The 23,810-nt window shown below is 46.7% G+C and overlaps 1 protein-coding gene across 10 annotated transcripts in view; it reads right to left on the bottom strand.

Annotated features, from left to right (window-relative positions):
- LOC126533186 (protein phosphatase 1 regulatory subunit 21-like) overlaps window positions 1-23,810 on the bottom strand; it is a 250,792-nt gene that overhangs the window by 225,648 nt on the left and 1,334 nt on the right. For 2 of the 10 annotated variants that reach the window (XM_055071644.2, XM_055071645.2), the window contains exon 2: window positions 7,188-7,391. The exons of 7 other annotated variants lie outside the window; for them this stretch is intronic. In XM_055071644.2, coding sequence (XP_054927619.2) covers window positions 7,188-7,259 — 72 coding nt within the window. In that variant the 5' untranslated portion in view covers window positions 7,260-7,391. Of the gene's footprint in view, window positions 1-7,187; window positions 7,392-23,810 lie in introns of those variants that run through there. One more of the 10 variants, XM_055071649.2, reaches the window with a different exon arrangement.

Here is a 23,810-nt window from a genome sequence, read left to right as displayed (position 1 = left end):
AAAAATAGTTTTCCAAAGCATTTGTGAAGTTCCTTGATTGAAGTACATCAACAGGGAGAGAATTCCATTCGTTTATAGTATGCGGATAAAAATTATTCATGTGAGATTTTGTTTTAGCAAATAATGGCGTAAGGGAAAAGTTGTGTCTGTGTCTTGTTTTTCGTGCATTGAGAGGCGTTACATAATGAGGCATTTGAAGCCCAATTTTTCCATTTATGATGTAAAAACTGGAGACGACTAACTTTACGCCTGTGTTCTAGTGAAGTGATTTTATTCTTAAACATTAGTAAGGACAGGGAATCCTCTCTTTTATATTTTCCAAAGATAAATCTAACGGCCTTCCTTTTGTAATGGAGTGTTTGAAAAGTTCAGTTGGTAGCGTCTGTTCGTAATCGAGAAGGAAGGTCACGCAGAGCAGGAACAGCTGGTTGCCCAAACGGCTCACGGTCGTGCTAAGCACTGGCAATCCGGCTGGCCCACTGGTTCCACTGCAGGCACGGAACAGACGATCTGGCTGGCCTTGTCCTTGTGCTCTTCTTCATTACAATTACCCCCGGTGCAAAAGCGGAGCCATCCTGGCGACTTAAGACGTGGAGACGAGCGGGCCACAAAATTGTTTCAGGTTGTGAATGTGAACAACATCCCGTCCACGGCGGCGCTTGTCGGATGTCGGTGTAAGCGGCTCTATGACATAGTTGACCGGAGAGGTGCGTTCGACGATGCGGTATGGTCCATCATACTGCGAGAGAAGTTTTGTCGAAAGTCCAGGCATGGTAGCAGGCACGGACAGAAAGACAAGTGTGCCGGGAGCGAAGTTCAGATTTGTAGCGTCGCCATCAGGATTGGCTTTTTGTCGTCGTTGGTCAGCGGAGGTGAACTTTCGGGCTAATTGACGGCATTCCTCGGCGTATCGGGCGACGGCTGAAATGGGAGCACACTCTGACGCGTCTGGTGTATAAGGCAAAACCGTATCGATGGTATGGGAAGGATCGCGACCGTAGAGAAGAAAGCATGGAGAAAATCCTGTAGTACTTTGTGTAGCCGTATTATATGCGTACGTGACAAATGGGAGGATGATGTCCCAGTTTGTATGCTCCGATGAAACGTACATGGCGAGCATATCACCTAGGGTGTGATTGAAACGCTCCATAAGTCCGTTTGAGGATGGTACGCCATGGTGGTCCGGTGAACTATGCGGCATTGAGCAAGCAGTGCTTCAACCACCTGCGACAAAAACACATGGCCTCTATCACTCAGCAGCTCCCGAGGTGGGCCATGACGAAGAATAAAACGATGGAGCAGAAAGGATGCAACGTCACTGGCGGTCGCTGCAGGTAGAGGAGCGGTTTCAGCATAGCGTGTAAGGTGATCAACTGCGACAAAATCCATCGTTTGCCAGCGGGTGTTAGCAGTAGCGGCCAGTACAGGTCAATTCCCACACGGTCGAAGGCACGAGCAGGGCACGGAAGCGGCTGTAATAAACTGTGGGCTGGATGAGGCGGAGATTTGCGGCGTTGGCATTGCGGGCACGAGCGGACAAACTTTTGGACAAAAGTAAACATTCCTCGCCAGTAGTAATGTTGCCGCAGGCGCTCATACGTCTTCAATATGCCTGCGTGTGCACATTGTGGGTCAGTATGGAAAGACACGCACATGTTGGAACGCAAAGTCTTAGGGATAACCAGGAGCCACTTGCGACCATCGGGCTGGTAGTTGCGTTGATACAAGAGGTTATCCCGGACAGCAAAGAGGGCAGCCTGGCGACGCAGGGAGCAGGAGATGGGAGATGCAGGCGAGCCAGAAAGGAGATCCAGAAGAGAGGCCACCCAAGGATCTTTGCGCTGTTCTGATGCGCAGGTGGCGATGTCGACCGAGGATACCGCCTCAATGGTGGAGAGGGAGGCCGTGTCGGCTGGCAGCGGAGAGCGGGACAGAGCGTCGGCGTCAGTGTGCTTGCGACCTGAGCGGGTGATGACGTGTATATCGTATTCTTGAATGCGCAGAGCCCAGCGGGCAAGGCGTCCAGACAGGTCTTTTAAAGGGGATAACCAACAAAGGGCGTGATGGTCAGTAACGACATGGAAAGGCCTGCCATATAAATAAGGGCGAAACTTCCCGAGCGCCCAAACGATGGCCAAGCATTCTTTTTCTGTGACGCTGTAATTGCATTCCGCTTTGGTCAGCGCACGACTGGTGTAAGCCACGACGTACTCGGAGAAGCCAGGCTTGCGCTGCGCAAGGAAAACGCCAAGGCCAATACCACTGGCATCGGTATGCACTTCAGTTGGGGCGGTGGGGTCGTAGTGTCGCAGTATAGGCGAAGACGTCAGGAGACGGCATAAGGTCACGAACGCAGTGTCGCAAGCAGGAGACTAGGAGGCTAGGTCGTTTGCGCCACTTAAGAGTTGTGTCAAAGGTGATATAATTGAGGCAAAATTGCGAACAAAGCGTCTGAATTAAGAACAGAGGCCGATGAAGGCACGGAGTTTTTTGAGTGTCTTAGGTTTCAGAAACTCTGTCACAGCGCGAAGTTTTGATGGTTCGGGCCAAATGCCGTCTTGTGATACGACGTGACCTAGAATCGTGAGCTAGCGCACGGCGAACTGGCACTTTTTCAGGTTCAGTTGCAGGCCTGCATTGGTCAAGCGCGTCAACACTTGCCTAAGGCGAAGAAAATGCGTGCTGAAATCAGGGGCGAACACAACAATGTCGTCGAGGTAGCACGAACACGTGCTCCATTTGAGACCGCGCAAGATATTGTTCATCATTCGTTCAAACGTAGCAGGCGCATTGCATAGGCCAAATGGCATCACATTAAATTCATATAAACCATTTGGAGTAATGAATGCAGTTTTAGGGCGATCAACTGCTGACATCGGGACCTGCCAGTAGCCCAAACGCAAATCCAATGAAGAAAAAAATTCAGCGCCTTGCAAGCTGTCCAGAACGTCGTCAATGCGTGGGCAATGAGCCATTCGGGCAACCAGCTGTTCCTGCTCTGCGTGACCTTCCTTCTCGATTACAAACAGACGCTACCAACTGAACTGTTCAAACACTCCATTACAATTGGTGGAAGGTGCGGGGTATTCAAGAACATCTACACCCTAGAACTCCGGTCTCGGACTCTGCCTCCCGTCATGCCTGCCTCTCCCCAGCCGACGTCGCCGCCACCCTCCGTTGCCTGCTCTGGCGCTGTCCTGCAACGCCATCCAGAGGTTTTCAGCGGTGCGGATGAGCAGGAACAGCTGGTTGCCCGAACGGCTCACGCTCGTGCTAAGCACTGCCGATCCGGCTGGCCCACTGGTTCTACTGCAGACACGGAACAGACGATCTGGCTGGCCTTGTCGTTGTGCTCTTCTTCATTACACTTTGTACACATTCCAAATTCATGCTGTCCTTTTCGGTATGAGGATCCCATACAAGCGCTGCGTATTCAAGTTTCGATCGCACGAATGTGTTATATGCTAAAATTCTTGTGTTTACCAGTGCCTTTTTAAGTTTCCTTTTCAAGAATCATAATTTGCGCAAAGCTGCTGAACATGTAAGGGAAATGTGGTCTGACCAGGAGAATCTGTTAGTGGATGTGACGCCTAAGTATTTGTATTCAGTTATTTTTGTGTCGTTTAGAACATAAGAAAATATACTAGGTTCATTTTTTCTTGTTACTCGCAGCAAGACTGTTTCATGTACATTTAATTCCATGCGCCAATGTTTACACCAATTGGAAATTGCAATAACCGACTTCTGCAAGCATGCGTGATCGTTTTGTGAAGCTATTTTTTTAAATATGACACAGTCATCTGCAAATGAATTAACATGCACATCATCGGGGGGATTTCGTCTATTATATAATTAATATAGATCAAAAATAAAAGCGGTCCTAATACGCTGCCTTGCGGTACGCCCGAAGTTACCTGACGGACACTTGAGGAACATTTATTAATTTCTACGAACTGCTGCCTGTGTCGGAGATAGGCTTGGATCCATGATATAATATTTAATGAAAGACCAATGGACTCCAGCTTGTAGATTAATTTTCCGTGGGGTACCTTATCGAACGCTTCGCTAAAATCTAAAAAGAGCATGTCAACTTGTCCGGACGAGTCAAGTACTTCAGAGATTTCATGAACGACTGATACAAGCTGATGCAGCACTGTGTAGTTGGTCATATTGTTTTCAGCAATGCCATTTTGCATAAAGCTGCTCAAGTGGTTGCAAATACAATGCTACAAAATAGATACATCTGATGACCACTGTGTTAACTTTAGTATAAGCAAGCGTAGAAAAAGGTTGGTTTAACAAATAGGCAAGGCGGCTGTTTACTGAATCATAACTTTCTAGCTCAATGATAAAGCTGGAATATCAGTTGATGAATCGGTGTTTTGTGGCACAAGGTCCAAGTATGGCCAAAGAGCACCAGGCTAGTGTTAACGATTTGGCAATGCAGTGGTACATTATGAGAGGTAGAGGTGATGTGGCTGTAAAGGGTCCCTAAAACAGTTGCTGTAAAATGCATAAAATGTATATGTAATAAGATTATGGCAATGACTAATGACGGATACAATGAACACGGAAGATACATTGCAGAATAAAATATATGCTAAAATGAGGTTTACTGTCCGGAACAGGCAGCTAGAGCAGTTACGTCGGGCAGCGCTCTGAACCGCTACTTCAGCGTTGACTTGTGTGAAGCGATCACAATGATGCTGCTGTTGGTGGTGCACATCATCTTCAGCTCATGCTGTTCATCTTCTTCACAATCACCCCCGGGAGTAAAAGCAGCCACCCTGGTGTCTCAAGCAGTACAGTCGAACCCGACTATATCGAACTCGCAAAAATACGCCTATATCAGTTCGATATAGAGCATAATTCGATATAAACCTGCTAAATAATTGGATGTCATAAAAGCACATACCATTTATAAGATCACGTTATTGATGAAACTAGCTTAGTTTTGCATGAAATAGTCCTGCATTTTCTTCTGCTTGGGAAATGTCGCTGCCTGCGACGCATGCACTTCCCCACATTGTCTAAGGAGTCGAAGCAGCTGAGGCAGCAGCCTTCCGCATTCGCACAGAAGCACCGGACTAGTGCGAGCCCACCAATCACTTTGGAGGATGTGGGCAAAGGACCGTCATTGCTTTCCTCATTGTGCCCACTTTCACTTGTGCTTGGTAGGATGTCAGCAATGTAGTCTTTGTTTTCGGGCTCTCCCGTGGTCGCGACAGCATCATTTGCACTCACAAACTAGTCTACCATTGATTCGTCAACAGCTTCCGGAAATTCTGACAGCTCGCTCCAAACTTCGGCAACAACAGCAACGGCTGCGTCACATTCACCAGAATTTACAGTCATTGTAGGAGACGCGGAAGCCGGCATGGCTGAAGCAATTTCGGATGAACCACTCGTACAAGGCCATGCATACGCGTCGAGTGCCACGGACACCGGGTCGCGAGTTTGGCCGCTTTAGCCCTAATCTCCCCCTTATTCTTCAAGATCTACTGAGAGTGCTCCTCGGAATCTTGCACGCTGCGGGGACATCCGACTTCTCACAGCGTTCTAGCCGATTTATGATTTCGAGCTCCACGACGAAAGGCGAATTCTGCCGCTTCATCACGGCAACACTGTGGGAGAAGGCCCACAAGGCGCACACACAATGAACCAGTAAAGCAGCGAGGCAACTTGCACTTTCACCATCTTGCACGACGAGGGCACAAGAGCCTCTGTGCCCTCTGATTGGCTGTCTTAGCAAGCGCTGCGGGCGGGCCAGGATCATTTTTTGCAGGGGTGTGTCGGCGCATTGTCCAAGGCAGCGGGGTCACAGTAGGGAGAGTGGATGAATGGAGCCGTGCCACCGGGTTTCCCCGCCACTGCGAGGGAAAGCCAACTTCTGGGGGCACTTTTCCGCCGCTCGACTTTTGATTTATCGGGAGTCGCTGCTATTTTTGTTCGACGTAAGCATAATTTTTGCTATACCCTATTTACTCGCATAATGATCGCACTTTTTTGTCAGAAAAAATTGACTCAAATTCAGGGGTGCGATCATTATGCGAGTTAAATTTCCCGCAAAAAGAAAAAAAGATTTCATCTGGCATTTGCTACGGGATGACAACAGGTCAACAAATAGGTGGCCGCCGCTGTATGTAGTGCGGGACACAAAAAAAATGGCGGCCGGAAGAGCAAGCCGAATGCGATTTTTTTTCTTCTCGTGAGTACATTACATGCATTCAAACACTTTCTTCCATATCAGTAATGAATAATATCGGCAAGTTTGCAGCAATAACATAGCTATGTCCCCTTTGAGGGGACAGAAACAGATCGGCGCGCTTAGCTGCCAGTGACATAGGAAAACATGGCGGGCATGCTGCTGAAACTGCGGCATTTGTCTTCACCACTATCCTAATATGGCACGTTTCCGCTAAGGGTGGGCGAATATCTTAGCTGTGTTACAAACGTCGGCGTATGAATAGAGTAGACTTCTAACGTATCATGGCTGCTATCGTTGCCGCTCGCGATTTGTTGCGTGCCCATGAGTGCAGACGAGAAGAATCAAAAGGCGCCTTTTTTGTTTTTGTGGACCACAACCATTATAAAGCTTACACATAATAAAGCAAGTTTGGTTGTAGCTTTTTTTTGTCATAGAAGTGTGGAAAGTGATGAAAGGAATGAAATGGGGCATCTGCTTAAGAATGTTTGGTGCGTGCAGACCGCTTGGTTTGTCTTGAAGAGTCGTTCACATAGCAGTCGACAGATGGTAAGCGTGATCATTATTAGCTAGACTTGGCACGTGACATATCGCTGCGGCAAGTTCGGGGTGCAATCATTACACAGGAAATAAAAAAATCTAATTTTGACGACAAAATTTAGGGGTGCGATCATTACGCGAGTGCGATCATTATGCGCGTAAATACGGTATATACTCATTGTAACTATACGGCGTCCAGAAATTGTTCGATATATAGAATAATTTGATGTAAACGAGTTCGATATAGTCGGGTTCGACTAGCATCTCGCAGTAATGGTTTAGGCAATCTACAATGTCATGTCCCCAATGACAGAGGTCAGAAGGGGGCGTCAGCGGTTCAATAAAGTAATTCACTAAATACATGCACTGGACAATGTGATAAGGTGCATCAAAGCGGGGAAGAAATCATGAAGGGAGGCCAGGAGCGTTCGAAGGTACTGACAACCAGACGAAGTCGCTGGGAGAGAAAACAGGCTACGCATAGTGAGCGCCATGGAGCCTGTTGTGGCGTCATTGCTCAGCAGTGGTGAAGTGCGCTAACTTGCGGCACTCCTCGGCATGACATGCTGCAGTCGACACGGGCACACAGTCAGAAGCATCGGGCTGGCAGGGCAGTAGAGTGTCCACGATGTGGGATGGGTGACGGCTGTAGAGCAAAAAGTAGGGAAAAAAGCCAGTCGTAGGTTTGCAGTGTTGTAGGCGAATGTAACATATAGTGGAATAAGGTCCTAATCTGGGCAAGGCGGCCACATGGGTCTTTCAAATTTGATACCCAACAAAGGGCACGATGATCCGTGACGTCAAAAGGGCAGCCGTACAAGTAAGGGTGCCCTTACTATTGCTAAGGATCCAGACTATGGCTAAACATTCTTGCTGAGTAACACTATAGTTGGTCTCTGTTTTGGTGAATGTACAACAGTAAAGCAACAACGTATTCAGGAGCCCTGGTTTTCGTTGTGCTAGGATGGCACCGAGACCTATGCCACTGGCATCTGTATGTACATCCGTCGGAGCTGCAGGATTGAAGTGACGCAGAATAGGAGGCAAGGCGAGAAGACGTCGTAAAGCAGAGGATGCCTCATCGCAGGCTGGAGGCCATGACGACAGGTCGCTGGAGCTACCCAGAAGCTGTGTCAAAAGGCTTATTACAGACATGAAGTTGTGAATAGAATGTCAAAAGTACAAACATAAGCCAATGAAACTGCGGAGTTCTTTTAGATCTGTCGGTCTTGGAAACTGAGTAATGGCACACAATTTCGCGGGATCAGGTTTTATACCGTGCTTGGACATGACGTGGCCAAGAATGGTTAACTCTCGAGCAGCAAAGTAGCATTTCTTGAGAATCAGTTGGAGCCCAGCATTGGTTAGGCACATCAGAATGCGCCCGAGGTGGTGAAGATGCGTCGTAAAATCCGGAGCGAAGACGACAATATCGTCAAGGTAACACAGACACGTCTGCCATCTGAAGCCATGCCAAAGAGTGTCCATCATTTCTCGAACGTTGGGGGGGGCATTACAGAGGCGAAAAGGCATCACGTTAAACTCATAAAGTCAATTAGAGGTAACAAATGAAGTCTTGGGCTTATCAGCGTCGACCATGGGTACCTGCCAATACTCTTTGTGCAAGTCGAGGGAAGAGAAGAATCCAGACCTCTGTAAACAGTCAAGGGCATCATCTATTCTCGAAAGAGGGTACACGTCTTTGCAGGTGATCTTTTTAGGCTGCGAAAGTCAACACATAAGCAAATAGAACCATCCTTTTTCCTAGCGAGAACCACGGTGAGGCCCACAAACTGTGAGAGGGCTGAACAATGTGGCAATGAAGCATGTCATTGATTTGCTCACTAATCACACCGCGCTCCATAGCAGACACACGGTATGGTCGTTGCCGCAGAGGTGAATGAAAGCCCGTGTCGATGTGATGTCCGACAGTTAACATGCGTCCAAGGGAAGGCTGAAGAGCATCGAAAGAAGAACAAAAATGATACAGGACGACGATGAGCTCCGAACATTGATCTGGTCTAAGGCCATCAGCGATGGATGGGCCAAAGATATTGGTGGAAAACTTGTCAGAAGCAAAAAGAGCACTGATGTCGGTAAGGCCATTGTGATAAGTAGCATCTGGCACGTCGACGATGTGCAGGGACCGAATGGCTCGTACATGGCCAAGACATTGGCCACAGTGCAATATGAGCAGAGCGGACAGAAGATTGCAGACAAAAATATGGCTGAAACCAGCAAAGAATTCGAGGGTCGTGAAGAGGAGCAGTACAACATTTTTTGCAATGGAAGTCTCAGAAGGGCAAACAAAACAGCGGCATCAGAGATGCTTCTGCAAAACACAGGAATGTCGATCTCCTCAGCGACGAATAAATTAAGGTGATGTTCGGGAGAATATTCTAAACGGAGGTTGCATAAAGGAGAAAATTCAACTTCTGCCTGCACGACACAGTCGATTATGACTGTGTCATAAGAGGAAATCCCATTTAAAAATTATATCGTGAGAGCAGGATGGCAGCACAATGAACTCAATGATGTACATAACGCCCTCACTTACCACTCTGGCCATACAATCTGCTAACGGCTTAACATGCTGTGCTGTACGGAGGGCTAAGCCAGCAACTGGTGTCGTCTCCTTCTAGATGGAGCAACAGTCTTGCTTGCATAACACAAACGGCGGAACCAGTGTCCACATAGGCAAGAGTTGACACAGCATGGACAGAAATAGCAATGACGTGAGGACTTGGACGCTGTGACGACAACGCAGTTCTTGCCTCATGAACTGCGGCACTTTTACTTCTGTAGGCAGGGGACGATGAGCCATTGGGGAGAGAGAGTGCCGACCTGGTGACGAAGAGTGCTGGTTGAAGGAGGCATGACGATCAGGAGTGCTTGGAGGTGATCCTGAAGTGTTGCGAAGCGGTGGCTCATCGGCACAGCGAGTCATCAGTCGATAGCTGTATGCAATGGCCAACGGCATGTGGCAGCAACAGTAGCAAACAATATTCCCGGGGTGGCCACAGGCAAAGCAAATTTGTTTATCGTCCAGAGTACGCCAAGAGTTTGAGGCAACGGGGCCGCCACAAGGGGTGCGGGGAGGAGTCTGCATTGTGATAACAGGGTGCGCTCAAGGCCTTGCAATTGTGTTGGCATACATAAGAGGAGCTGCTACAGGATGTGGCTGATGGGAAACTGGCACAGCGTCGGCAATTTATGCTTCGATCACCTACTGAATAGTGGGTGACAGGTAAGGCGCAGGACGTGGCAAGGGCTGCTGCTGAGCAAACTGCACCAGTGAGAGCTGTTGAGCTACTTCCTTACCTATGAACACCTTGATCTACAGCAGCAGTGTCGACTGGTCCGGGATGACGGCAAGGCCTGCAAGGCTCTCATCGTTTGTAACCAGGCGACGAGTCAAAGCCCACTGTTTCTGAAGTTTGTCGTAGCTTTGACACAATTTGATGAGCTACAAAAAATTTGAAGCATAGAATGTCTTTCCACATAGTAATTGTATATTGTACAAACTATCTTGTTTATTTGTATCTACTACATCGTACTTGCTCGTTCTTGTGTTATATTTGCTTTTTTTATGCATTGAATTATCATGTATGCCAAACGTGCTTCGGAGAAAGAGCCCCTGTCAGGCCACATGGCCTTTAGCTCTTGTTTCCTCTTTCTGTAGCAAAGAAAGAAAGAAAAATAAACTTCAAACTGCTACGCTGCTCAGGCAAGCTGCAAGCTGCACCTGAAAAATGTCATCATCAACGCCTTTCATAATGTGCTTGATCTTCTCAGGTTCGAGCATGGAGGCATTGACCCGCTTCGACAGGTCGAGAATGTCCTCAGTATAACTTGTGAAAAACTCACCAGGCTGCTATGCCCACTCGTGCAAGCGCTATTTGGCATGCAACTATAGTACACTGGGGCACCCAAGCACTTCTATGAGGGCGGCCTTGAATGCGGACCAGGTTGAAAAATCTGCCTCATGGTTCTTAAACCACAGTTTCAGTGTTCAGTTTTCAGGTTCAGTGTTCCGGTTCAGTGTTCAGGTTTTGTACAGTGTTCAGCTTAGTGGCATCATCCCATCAGTTGTGGACGCTTACCCTAGCGTATGACGATAGCCAGTCCTCCACATCGCTGTCATCAGTGCCGCTGAAGAGCACCGAATCCCTCTGGTAAGGCACCACGGAGCAGATGACACGAGGAGGGGGCGTGTACGGGAGGGGCATGGATGGCGGGGCGTGGTTGCGTCTTCAGGCATATCGGACCATAATGTAGGGGAGCGGAGTTCCAGGATGGAAGCTTGGCAGTTGATCCCAGTGCCTCCACCAATTAAAATGGGGTTTACTGTCCAGAATGAACGGCTAGAGCAGTTATGTCAGGAAGCGCTCTGAACCGTAACTTCAGTGTCGTCTCACATGAAGCGATCACAATGCTGCTGTTGTTCGTGGTGTGCATTATCTTCAATTCATGCTGTTTGTCTTCTTCATCACACTACTAGTATGTCAGTGGCAAAAACTTGTAAGAAACACTACTGCCTTGAGAGCACATGCTATGCGGGATACTGCTATTGCAGCAGCGTCCTCTGGCAGGAGGATCTGCTATGAATTTCTAGGTCTAGTAACATGAGAAGAAAGGGGGTTAACCAAGGGGCCCAATTTTTATTAACTATATCACGAAAAGCCAACAAACAAAGACACCAAGGAAAACATAGGGGAAATTAATTGTACCTACCAATTGAATAAAAGAAACGATAAATTAATTGACATGAAACTAAATGAAAAGCAACTTGCCACAGGTGGGGAACGATCCCACAGCCTTCGCATTTCGCGTGCGATGCACTACGAATTGAGCTACCGCGGCGCAGTTTCCCCATCCACTTTCTTGGGTATTTATGTTTCCTAGTAGAACCCTGGGAGTGTTAGCCAGCGCCACCACTCGCAGACCTTGGCGGTGGATGTGAAACATCCTTTCTGTCGCAGGCATCACTAGTACGTGATCTTCCTGGGTGAAAACAACTGGTCAATAAACCCGCACATGCTACCTGAAGGCATCAATGTTGCCGGATTCGAGACCCTCGTTATGCAAGAATGAGAAGAAAGGTGGTTAACCGAGGGGCTCGATTTTTTTTAATCATATCATGAGAAGCCAACAAACAAAGACATCAAGGAAAACATAGGGGAAATTACTTATGCCTACTAATGGAATTAAAGAAATGATTACTTAAGGGCAATGAAAGTGGATGAAAAATCAGCTTGCCGCAGGTGGAGAACGATCCGATGTCTTTGCATTACGCGTGCAATGCTCTAACCAATTGAGCTACTGCGGTGCAGTTTCCCAATCCACTTTATCATTTTTTTAGTTCAATTAGTAAGTACAAGTAATTTCCCCTATGTTTTCCTTGGTGTCTTTGTTGGCTTCTCATGATTTGGTCTTGTAACATGTTATCGTCATATGTTAACATGTTAACAACATCATTCAAGAAACATAGACTTGCTTTGGTGTCAAAAAACGGTTTGCACAAAGAAACTACCAGAGGGAGAGGGATGCGCTGGCAGTATGCTAGAGGAGTGTTTCTTTCAGCTTCTGTTTCCCAGCACTCGAAGAGAATGTGGAGGATGATCAGCTTCTCACCCCATCTACCACAGGTTGGAGGAGGTTCATTACCAGTCAGCAGGAAATTGTGGGTGCCATATGTGTGTCCTATCCTGAATCGACAGAATAGGACTTCAGTTCGTCGTGTTTTCATGGTGGAGGGCCAGAAACCTAACTGTGGCTTAATCGAAGCTTATTTGATTAAGCATCCCACAAGCAATGCCAGCGGGTTTGCAGTTTCTTTCACAAGAAAGGTTTCAAATCTGTGGCAGGGACGGCAGTGGTAGGAATGTTAGCTTGCAATGAAACTGATGTGGCAATTTGGTCTGCTAGCATATAACCCTCAATGCCTCTATGGCCAGGCACCCAGCATATACTGACACGCCGGTTAGACATATACACTGTGCACAGAACGGAATAGAGCTCACTAAGCACAGAATCTTTTGTGTTTATAGAGCGACATCAAGGCTCTTGCTATGCTTAGGGAATCTGTATATATGCTTCTTTTAAGTTTTGATTTCCTGATATGCTTCATAGCCAACAGGAGTGCATGGGCCTCATCCGTAAAGATACTTGTTTAAGGATGCAGGACATTTGATTCCGAGAAGGATGGATCGACTGTTGCATAAGACATGCCAGCATGCGACCTAGTAGCGTCAGTGTGGAATTCTGTGCATGAGTGCTTGTACTGAAGTTCCAGGAAATTCATTCCTATATGTGCCTCTGAAGTGTGTTTTGTCACTTCTACAAACAAAGTAAATAAGATTCTGTGGGCTGCTACTGCCACGGTGGCAATGACTGCTGGGGCCAACAGGCTATATATTCAAGGACTGAAAGACCCATTCCTTCACTAAGTTTGCTTCACTAAGGATGAGTCGCATTGTTGTTCAGCGCGCATGTCGGTCATGTCAGTCAAGGCCATCACACAGGTCACTGAATCATGCGCAACAGGATCGTAAGGATCCACGGGGTGACGGGAGATGCAGTCAGCGTCCTTGCGGAGGCGTTCAGTCTTGTAATGGACACTAAAGGAAAATTCCTGGAGCTGCAAAGCCCAGCGACCAAGTTGTCCAGTCGGGTCCCATAGGGAAGACAGCCAGCAGAGGGCATGGTAGTCGGTGACGACCGAAAACGTGAGGCCGTACAAATATGGCTGGAACTTGGCAACAGCCCAAACTAAAGCCAAGCACTCCCGCTCGGTGATGAAGTAATTTCTCTCGGCAGGTGACAGCAGGCGGCTGGCGTAAGCTATCACGCACTCGGTACCATTCTGGTGTTGGGCAAGAACAGCGCCGATACCATACCCGCTTGCGTCACTGTGGACTTCAGTTGGTGCAGACATGGATCAAAGTGGGCAAGTATGGAAGGGGTGGTCAGAAACCCGATAAGAGCGGCGAACGCGTGAGCCAGCTCCGAGTCCTGAGAATGGCATGTTCTTCTTTAGAAGATCTGTCAAAGGCCGAGCAACGTTGGCGAAGTTTTTGACGAAACGGCGAAAGTAAGAACACAGGCCGACGATGCAGTGCACGTCAGAGGCAGAACGTGGCACAGGGAAACTGCGTACGGTCTTAACCTTTTCTCGATCTGGTCGGACACCGGATGCGTCAACGAGGTGTTCCAACACGGTGATCTGACGGCGCCCGAATTGACATTTTGTGGGGTTCAGTTGAAGGCCGGCTTTTCAGAAGACCGCGAGAATAGCAGCGAGTCGGTTAAGGTGGCTGCCGAACGTGGGAGAAAAAACAATAATATCGTCAAGGTAACAAAGACAGGTGGTCCATTTGTAGCCCCACAGAAGAGAGTCCATCATACGTTCAAATGTCGCAGGAGCATTGCAGAGGCCAAAGGGCATGACTTTATCTGGCGTGATGAAACCCGTCTTCTCACGGTCCATTTCATCAACTGAAATCTGCCAGCAGCCAGACCAAAGATCGATGGACGAGAAGTAGTTAGCTTCGTGCAAGCAGTCCAAGGCATCAATGCGTGGTAGTGGGTAGATGTCTTTTCACGTGATCTTGTTTAAGTGCCGATAATCGACACAAAAACACCAGGTACCATCTTTCTTTTTTCACAAGGACGACAGGCGAAGCCCAAAGGCTGGGTGATGGCTTGTGACCCCTTCCCGGAGCATTTTGTTCACTTCTGACTGGATGACTCGACATTCAGCATGTGATACAGGATAGGGATGCCGACGAATAGGATTCGTATCTCCAGTGTTTATACGGTGGTGAACAACAGATGTTTGGCCTAAAGGCCCGTCGCCGAAATCAAAGACATCACTGTACGATTCAAGCAGGAGTCGTATGTCTGTGGCCTGTGCAGAGGTGAGGTCAGATGCAATCACTTTCGCGAAGTCATCCGTTAAGGCACCAGAGCTGTCAGCTGCAATTGGCGCTAATAAGCCACTCTCAGCATTTAGACGCTCAATGTCAAATTCGCAACCACTAGAAACGCTGGCCGCAAACATGCTGGCCGGAAGCACTTGAGGGCACAGGCTGAAACTCGGAAGCAGTAGAACGACATCGTTATTAGTAATGGTGACCAACATATATGAACAGCAACATTCTGGTTCAAAAGCATGTCGATGATGGGGTGAAGCACATATTCACCGTCAGGAACCTGTGGTTGGGCGGTCAAAGTGACGTAAGTAAAAAATGTAGAAAACACACGTAGCGAAGAAAGGTTGTCAGTGGAAGTAACAGAAAGGCAGAGCAGCTCTATACTTTCACCTGCCTCTGGGGGCTTTGACAAGCTTCTCCAGGTGGACAGGGAGTCGCTCAGCGTGGAACAACAGAGGGACCAAACTCTGACACGTTTACACTACAACGCGAAAGAGGCCATAGCTAGGCGCAACGTTACGATCCATGAAAAGGGAGGACTGCTGTATAGACACTACCGAGATCGTAGGGGCCGTATCCTCGATCAGTTAATTGTTCCGGAAAGGTATCGGGCGGATGGCTGGTCGGGTCATCTAGGAATCAACAGAACAAAGGAGAGGCTCTTGTTAGAATACTACTCGCCAGGGTGCTTTAAGGATGTGGAAAATTGTGTAAAGTCTTGTGACGCGTGTCAGCGAGTTGGGAAGCAGGAAGATAAACGCAAGGCACCTTTAAAGTTGGTTCCCTTAATCACGGAGCCATTCCTTCGGCTGGTGATCGACACAGTTGGGCCCTTTCCGCCGAGCTGATCAGGGTGCAAGTACCTTTCGACTATGCTCTGTCCCGCGACAAAGTTTCCTGAAGCAATTCCTTTGAAGGAACTGAGCTCCACCAAGATAGTCGATGCTCTGTTGTCCCCGTTTGCACGAATCGGTTTTCCTGCAGAGATTCCGGCTGACCAGGGGACAGTATCTACAAGTGCTTTAACCACAACGTTCCTAGAAAGGTGTGGTGTGTGGCTGATACACAGCTCCGTGTACCATCCACAATCAAGCAGCGTTGAGAAGATGCACTCGGTGCTTAAAAGAGTGTTACGTGCATTGTGCCATGAACACAAAGCAGACTGGGAGGACTGTTTACCCGCAACCCTGTTCGCGTTGAGAACGATCCCACATAAGGCAACGGGGTTTACTCCTTCCAAGCTGGTGTACGGTCGGACGATCCGTTCCCCCCTTAGAATGTTAAAAAAATGTGGAAAGGAACAGGTGAAAGCCAGACGGTGGTGAGTTATGCTTTAAAATTGCTGGATCGCTTAAGTGTCTCGCGAGAACTGGTTTAAAAAAACCTAAAAGAGGCCCAGGAAACCACAAAGGGGTACTATGACAGAAATGCGCATAGGCAAACATTTGAGGTAGGCGACAGGGTCATGATCCTAAGGCCTTGACGAAAGAACAAACTTGAGGTACAGTGGGATGGACCCGTAAAGATTACCCAGAAGATATCGGAGACTAACTCAACCATAGAAGTTCTCAGAAAAAAAGAATAAAGGAATCATTTACCACTACAATTTAATGAAACCTCACTGTGGAAGGGAAGAGGTTGTGAACATGGTAGTAAACACATTTGAAGAAGTAGCGGTCGAACTTCCAGTTTTAGCGACAGTAACAGATGTGGAACGCTCCATAGAGGACAACCTGAATCTCTCTGTAAACCGACTGGCTCTCGAGGCCGATCAAGTAAGCGACCTCCTGAAACTCTGAGGAATTTTGCCAATGCTTCAGTAGCCGGCCGGGGAGGACAACGCTCATTACTCACGAGATTGAGTTCACATCAGACAAGCCCGTCCAATCCAAACCGTACCGTACCGGGTCTCACCTCATCAGCGAGAAATAATGGAAGTAGAGATCAAACGAATGCTTGAGTTGGGAATCATTGAGCCAGCAGACATTTGGCAGGCATTCTCAGATCATGAACAGCAGGTTGCCATTATCCCTCAAGAGAAAAGTTTATAACAGCTGTGTCTTACCAGTACTCACGTATGGGACAGAAACCTGGAGGCTTATGAAAAGGGTTCTACTTAAATTGAGGATGACGCAACGAGCTATGGAAAGAAGAATGATAGGTGTAACGTTAAGGGATAAGAAAAGAGCAGATTGGGTGAGGGAACAAATGCGAGTTAATGATATCTTAGTTGAAACCAAGAAAAAGAAATGGGCATGGGCAGGACACGTAATGAGGAGGGAAGATAACCGATGGTCATTAATAAGAGTTACGGAATGGATTCCAAGGGAAGGGAAGCGTAGCAGAGGGCGGCAGAAAGTTAGGTGGGCAGATGAGATTAAGAAGTTTGCAGGGACAGCATGGCCACAATTAGTACATGACCGGGGTAGTTGGAGAAGTATGGGAGAGGCCTTTGCCCTGCAGTGGGCGTAACCAGGCTGCTGCTGCTGCTGCTGATGATGCTGATGATTATGATGATGATGATGAGCCAGCAGACTGTGATTACACTTCCCCGGTGATTCTCGTAGAGGCGAGCGGGAAGGAGTCGCGTCCATGTGTGGACTATAGGAAATTGAATGCGATTACAAGGGAACAACTTTACCCTATACCTAACATAGAAGAACGAGTTGAATGGGTGGGCGGAGCCCAATACATTTCAACAATCGACTTAGTTAGGGGGTACTGGCAGGTGCCCATGTCAGAAAGCTCAAGTCGCTAGGCAGCATTCACTTCACCGCTTGGCACATTTCGACCACTAATGTTAAGTTTCGGGCTTAAGAACGCACCATTTGGCTTTTCCAAGTTGATGGATATTGTTTTGAAAGACCTACAAGATTACACGATCCCCTACTTAGATGATGTGGCCATCTTTTCTAACAGCTGGAACGATCACATGGAGCACTTAAGGAAGTTGCTGGCACGTCTACGAGATGCGGGTCTAACAGTAAAGACGAAAAGTGCAACTTCGGGTGTTCACAAGTTACTTACCTAGGGCATAAACGAGGAGAGGGGGTTGACCGAGGGAATATCATAAGAAGCCAACAAGCACTGACACCAAGGACAACATAGGGGAAATTACTTGTGCTTAATAAATGAACTAAAGAAATGATGAATTAATGGAAATTAAAGTGGATGAAAAAACAACTTGCCGCAGGTGGGAACCGAACCCACAACCTTAGCATTTCGCGTGCAATGCTCTACCAATTGAGCTACCGCGGCGCTGTTTCCCCATCCACTTTCTTGGGTATTTATGTGTCCTAGTAGAACCCTGGGAGTGTTAGCCAGCGCCACCACTCACATACCTTGGCGGCGGACGTGGAACGTCCTTTTTGCCGCAGGCGTCACGAGAATGTGATCTTTTTGGGTGAAGGCAACTGGTCAAGAAACCCACACATGCTACCTGAAGGCATCAATGTTGCCGGATTCGAGACCCTCGTTATGTAATAAACGAGGAGAGGGGGTTAACGGAGGGTCCAGATTTTTATTAGTCATATTATAAGCAGCCAACAAACACTGACACCAAGGACAACATAGGGAGGGGAAATTACTTGTGCTTAATAAATGAAATAAAGAAATGATGAATTAATGGAAGTTAAAGTGGATGAAAAAACAACTTGCCGCAGGTGGGAACCGAACCCACAACCTTCGCATTTCGCGAAGGTTGTGGGTTCGTTGGCTTCTTATGATATGACTAATAAAAATCTGGACCCTCGGTTAACCCCCTCTCCTCATTTATTACATAACGAGGATCTCGAATCCGGCAACATTGATGCCTTCAGGTAGCACGTGTGGGTTTATTGACCAGTTTCACCCAAAAAGATCACATTCTCGTGACGCCTGCGGCAAAAAGGACGTTCCACGTCCGCCGCCAAGGTATGTGAGTGGTGGCGCTGGCTAACACTCCCAGGGTTCTACTAGGACACATAAATACCCAAGAAAGTGGATGGGGAAACAGCGCCGCGGTAGCTCAATTAGTAGAGCATCGCACGCGAAATGCTAAGGTTGTGGGTTCTGTTCCCACCTGCGGCAAGTTTTTTCATCCACTTTAATTTCCATTAATTCATCATTTCTTTAGTTCATTTATTAAGCACAAGTAATTTCCCCTATGTTGTCCTTGGTGTCGGTGCTTGCTGGCTTCTTATGATATTACCTAGGGCATGTCGTAGGACAAGGAACGCGGCAGCCCTCCGAACTAAAGATAGGGCCTATCAAAAACTTACCTGAACCGCGAACTAAGAAGGATGTCAAAGCCTTTCTGGGGCTCGTAGGATATTACCAGCGGTACATTCTAAATTTCTCACAGGTAGCAAGCCCCCTTACAAGACACTCTCCGAAAGGGAGAGCCTGAAAAAGTTCGATGGAATGAGGCCAAAGAAAGCGCATTTCAGCACCTGAAAATAGTTCTGAGCTCAGGACCAGTGCTTCTGACCTCCGATTATTCTAAGGAATTTATCGTTGAGTGTGACGCTAGTGAAAGAGGGTTGGGAGTCGTCCTCAGCCAGGTGGGCGAAGACACAGAGGAGCATCCAGTACTGTATGCTAGCCGAAAATTAACGTGCAGAGAGGAGGTGTACAGCGCTTCCGAAAAAGAATGCGCCTGCTTAGTTCGAGCGGTCCAGAAATAATCTTGTTATCTGTACGGAGCTAAATTCCCTTTCGAGACCGACCACTGTCCTCTGACCTGGCTCAGACACGTCCCCTAAGAAGAGATGCTTGCTCAGATCGAGTCTAATTCTCCAGGAATATAACTTCACCGTCCGTTACAAAAGGGGCAAGTTAAATGGGAACGCGGATGGTTTGAGCCGGTTGTTTCGAACCAACTTATTATCTTCCCTCCTTTGACTAACGAGGTAGGAAGTGTTATTATAGGCTGGAAGTCATACTCACAGTTTCAAAACTTTTGCGTATAGTTGTACAAGTTGTTTTCCTTAATTGTTTAACTTTCTCCCGTTTCTTTTGCAACGACAATATCACTCTGGCCTTGTCTGCATTCGAGGAGATATGGAAAGCTGTTTAGAAAGGTGGTTGGAACTGCTTTATCAAAATTGGGGAAAAAGTACGGGGTTGATTTTGATATAGTAATAGCCTGGCGAGTCCGGGGTGAAGAGCGTGCACTTGCACGTGGTGCAGTGCTGTTGTTTCGTTTGTTTTACATACGTTCTCCAGGGCCCCGAGATCCTGAAATTCGTCACTCGAGGCTTGTCACCAGTACACTACATGTTCCATCAGTGTTCCTCATGGCCAGCGAATTGAGTTCACCGGCCATTCTGAATACCAGGGCTAGGAGGAACTGTTGGATACGGACCCTTCTCCTGGCATCACTCGAGTTCCCCGACCACATCCAATCGCCATCGCATTCCAATTAGGGTGCGCAGGGGCGCGTCTAACACGTTCCTGGACCTGTCAGACAAGTGGGTGACCCCCACCTCACGTGCCGCACGTTGAGCTATTGTCTCCATCCCTGCTTGACTCTTCCCGAAAGTGCAACGGGAGCCTGGCACGGTTCCAGGTAGTTGATCTTGGTCCCGAGCAAAGCTGTTTTGCAGCTCTGAAAGGTCGTTCGAAAACAACCCGTCTCCTCCAGCTGAGTGCTTTCAGACGGGGAGGCAAGCAACACCAAGGCTAAACCAGTGGTAAGTCACCCGTCCGACAATGGAGCCCTTGGAGCGACCCCATCTGCCAAATGTGACGGCACTTGCACGGGCGCCTACCATTGGAGGAAAATGACAACACTTGAGTGGGCTCGATGATTGGCCGAAAATTACGTGACCTCGCGAGACCAAAGGGGTTAAAAGAGAGACAGGGAGAAAAGACGTTCATTCTTTCATTCATTCATTTCTTTAGTTCTTCTTGCCACGGGCTGCAGCGACCGATTTGCTGCGAGCCATCGATGACTTTATGACTGTTCATTACTTTGTGTTATTACTGTAAATAATGTAAATTAACCTACAGTTTCATCTCAAAATCCTTCTCAACGTCGGCCAACTCCCGCACTCAACGGCAAACACATTTCCTGCAACAAAATTTTAGGAAGGTCACCTGCAAAGTTCCTTATAACATGTGCACAACTATAGCAATAACTTTCAAACCTTGATTACTTGCATCCATAAAATCTAGCTCCCATTTATGTTGCCCCTGTTTATCGGTGACAGCTAGTGAAAAACATCAAAGCAGAGATGCATCGCCGTATACGTCTTTACATCCCTACCATTACAATAACAGAAAGAACAACATCACTATGGTTTACTGTATCCCTCAAACGACTAAATAATAAGAAAAAACGGTTGTTTCGATCAGCCAAACGATCTAATTCTTCTTGCACATGGCAGAAGTATTACGCAGTCGAGAAAGAATATGACAAGTTAACCTCTCAAACTAAACACAAGTTTCTTTCTACCACTTTACCAGCTATGCTACAAACTAACCCGAAGCGATTTTGGAAAACTATTAATCCTAATCAGCGGAATGAGATATCACTTATCAATAACTCCGGGCTTCCGATCCCTGAGACTGAGGTGGCGGATCTTCTTAACATAACATTTATTTCATTTTTTACTAATGAATTACTTGATGGCTTGCCCGATCCACCATACTTCGCATATCCGCTCATGCAAAATATCACATTCGATCCCATCGGCATTGTCAAAGTATGTAATTGAATCATTGAAGAACTCGTCATCTACAGCAGTAGACGGTATCAATGCCAAAGTTCTAAAAAATACTAAACATGTGTGTAGCCTGTTTTTATCACTCATATTCCAGGAATCACTTAACAGCGCTTCAATTCCACATGACTGGCAGGTGGGCAAGGTCATCCCAGTCTTCAAGAAAGGAAGCCGATTATCACCGAGTAACTACCGCCCTATTTCCATAACAAGTGTGTCTTGCAAAATAATGGAACATATTTTATATTCGCATATTGCTAACTTCCTAACATCCGTCAATTTTTTTCACCCAAGTCAACACGGTTTCCGCAAAAATTATTCCTGTGACACTCAACTTGCTCTTTTCTTGCACGACTTACATTTAAACTTAGATCGCAACATCCTGACTGACACAATATTTTTAGATTTCGAAAAAGCATTCGATAAGGTGCCTCATGTTCGTCTCTTAAAGTTATCGCGTCTTAACATTCATCCTTGTGTTCTAAGCTGGATTTGAGGGTTTTTAACTAACCGTGAGCAATTCGTATACGCTAACTCACAGTCTTCATCCTTAACACCCGTGCTTTCAGGCGTACCTCAAGGTACCGTACTTGGTCCCCTCCTTTTCTTAATATACATCAATGACCTACCTTGTAATATTTCTTCTCATATCCGACTCTTCGCTGATGATTGTGTAATTTACCGAGCAGTTACTAAGCCCAGCGACCATTTGGCGTTACAAAATGACCTATCGCGCATACAAAACTGGTGTACCACTTGTGCTCATGTCTTTAAATGTAGCTAAAACCGTGTTAATGTCTATTCATCGTCGTCGTAATTACGATATCCCTAATTATAGCATCAATAACACGCAGATTGCAACAACGGATTCATTCAAATATCTTGGTGTGTACATCGCGCGTGACTTAACTTGGACCTGTCAAGTTAACCACATAATAAACTCTGCTAATCGTACTTTAGGTTATCTACGCCGTAACCTTTTCCTCGCTCCTCCCTCTATTAAACAACTTGCTTTTCTAACCTTTGTGCGGCCCAAGCTTGAGTATGCCGAAGCTATTTTTGACCCCCACCACAATAACCTTATTAAAGCCCTCGAGTCGGTTCAGAACCGCGCGACACGATTTATCCTGTCAACTTATTCATACAATTCAAGTATCTCGGCACTAAAAGCCCAAATAAACCTACCCTCTCTAGCCTCACGCCGTAGAATAGCCCGTCTTAAGCTTTTTCATAAATTCTTTCATTCCTTGCCTTTTGACAACCCGTACATAAAAAAAGCACATCGCATTGCCCGCACCAGTCACTCTAATACAGTATATCCCCCACAAGCCCATACCGTTACTTTTCAGCAATCATTTTTTCTGCGCACAACACGAGACTGGAATGGCCTGCCTGCCGAAGTTGCCACTATCATCGACCCACTTGCATTCAAGCGACTCATCGAAAATATCCCTTTGTAATTTGTAGTACCTATCTTTGTCACTAACTCCCCACTCCCTCATGTAATGTCTCAACAGAGACCTTTGAGGAAATGAATAAATAAATAAATAAATAAATAAATAAATAAGTAAGTTGCCATATTCAAATTTTGTTATACAGTTTATGAGTACAAGTATGTAAGTTTGGTCGGCTTGTGTCCCAGTAGTTTACGCTCTGAATTTAGCCATGCTTCCATACCAACTCACCCATTTTTCACTTTTAATCAGTGTGGAAATGCTGCACTTCATTATTGTCCTCTAAAAATGTATGACTTGTAATTATCTTGAAAGTAACAGTTACTTTTTACATCAGCTAGTGTTGAGCTCAAGTACTTTCTGAAATACAGTACTATAATTATTATATTTTAAGCCATTACATTTTTTTTAAGAAGCAGGATACAAAAGTCGTAGGTTGGCTTAGGAATGAGGATTTGGCCTGTGTGGCTGTTTGGTGCAAGTACATGGGAGGACATCTCAACCGCCATTGCACATGCATTTAGGAAGTGTTGCATTTCCAATGCACTGAGCAGTACAGAAGACAACGCATTGTGGGAAAAGGAAAGCAACAAGGAATCCAGTGACTAGATGCATGCGGTATGCTGCAGCACATTCGCTGCTAGTTTCACCGAAATAGACATTCTTTGAGACTTCAAATGGTTAGTGCTTTTTTTTTTATCATCTTACACAGGAGGACATTTTTTTTTTCTTTCTGGCTTTATTTTTTAGTGTCTGCTTAGAATTGGGGTCGGCTTAGTACCAAGTAAATATGGCAATTAGTACTCTACTCAGTTACTTTTCTGCCAGGTACGCAGTAAATTAACTTTATTACTTTTCTTGAGTAACTTATATACATGTCTGATCTTGCTGTTACAAGGTGCTCGCAAGCAGCGCATTCAATACTCGTGCAACATGAATTATTAAAGATCAGGCAGGCCACCACAACATTGCG

Source organism: Dermacentor andersoni, chromosome 7 (assembly GCF_023375885.2).
Source record: "Dermacentor andersoni chromosome 7, qqDerAnde1_hic_scaffold, whole genome shotgun sequence".
Lineage (NCBI taxonomy): Eukaryota > Metazoa > Arthropoda > Arachnida > Ixodida > Ixodidae > Dermacentor > Dermacentor andersoni.
This window is presented reverse-complemented; position numbering and strand designations above follow the sequence as displayed.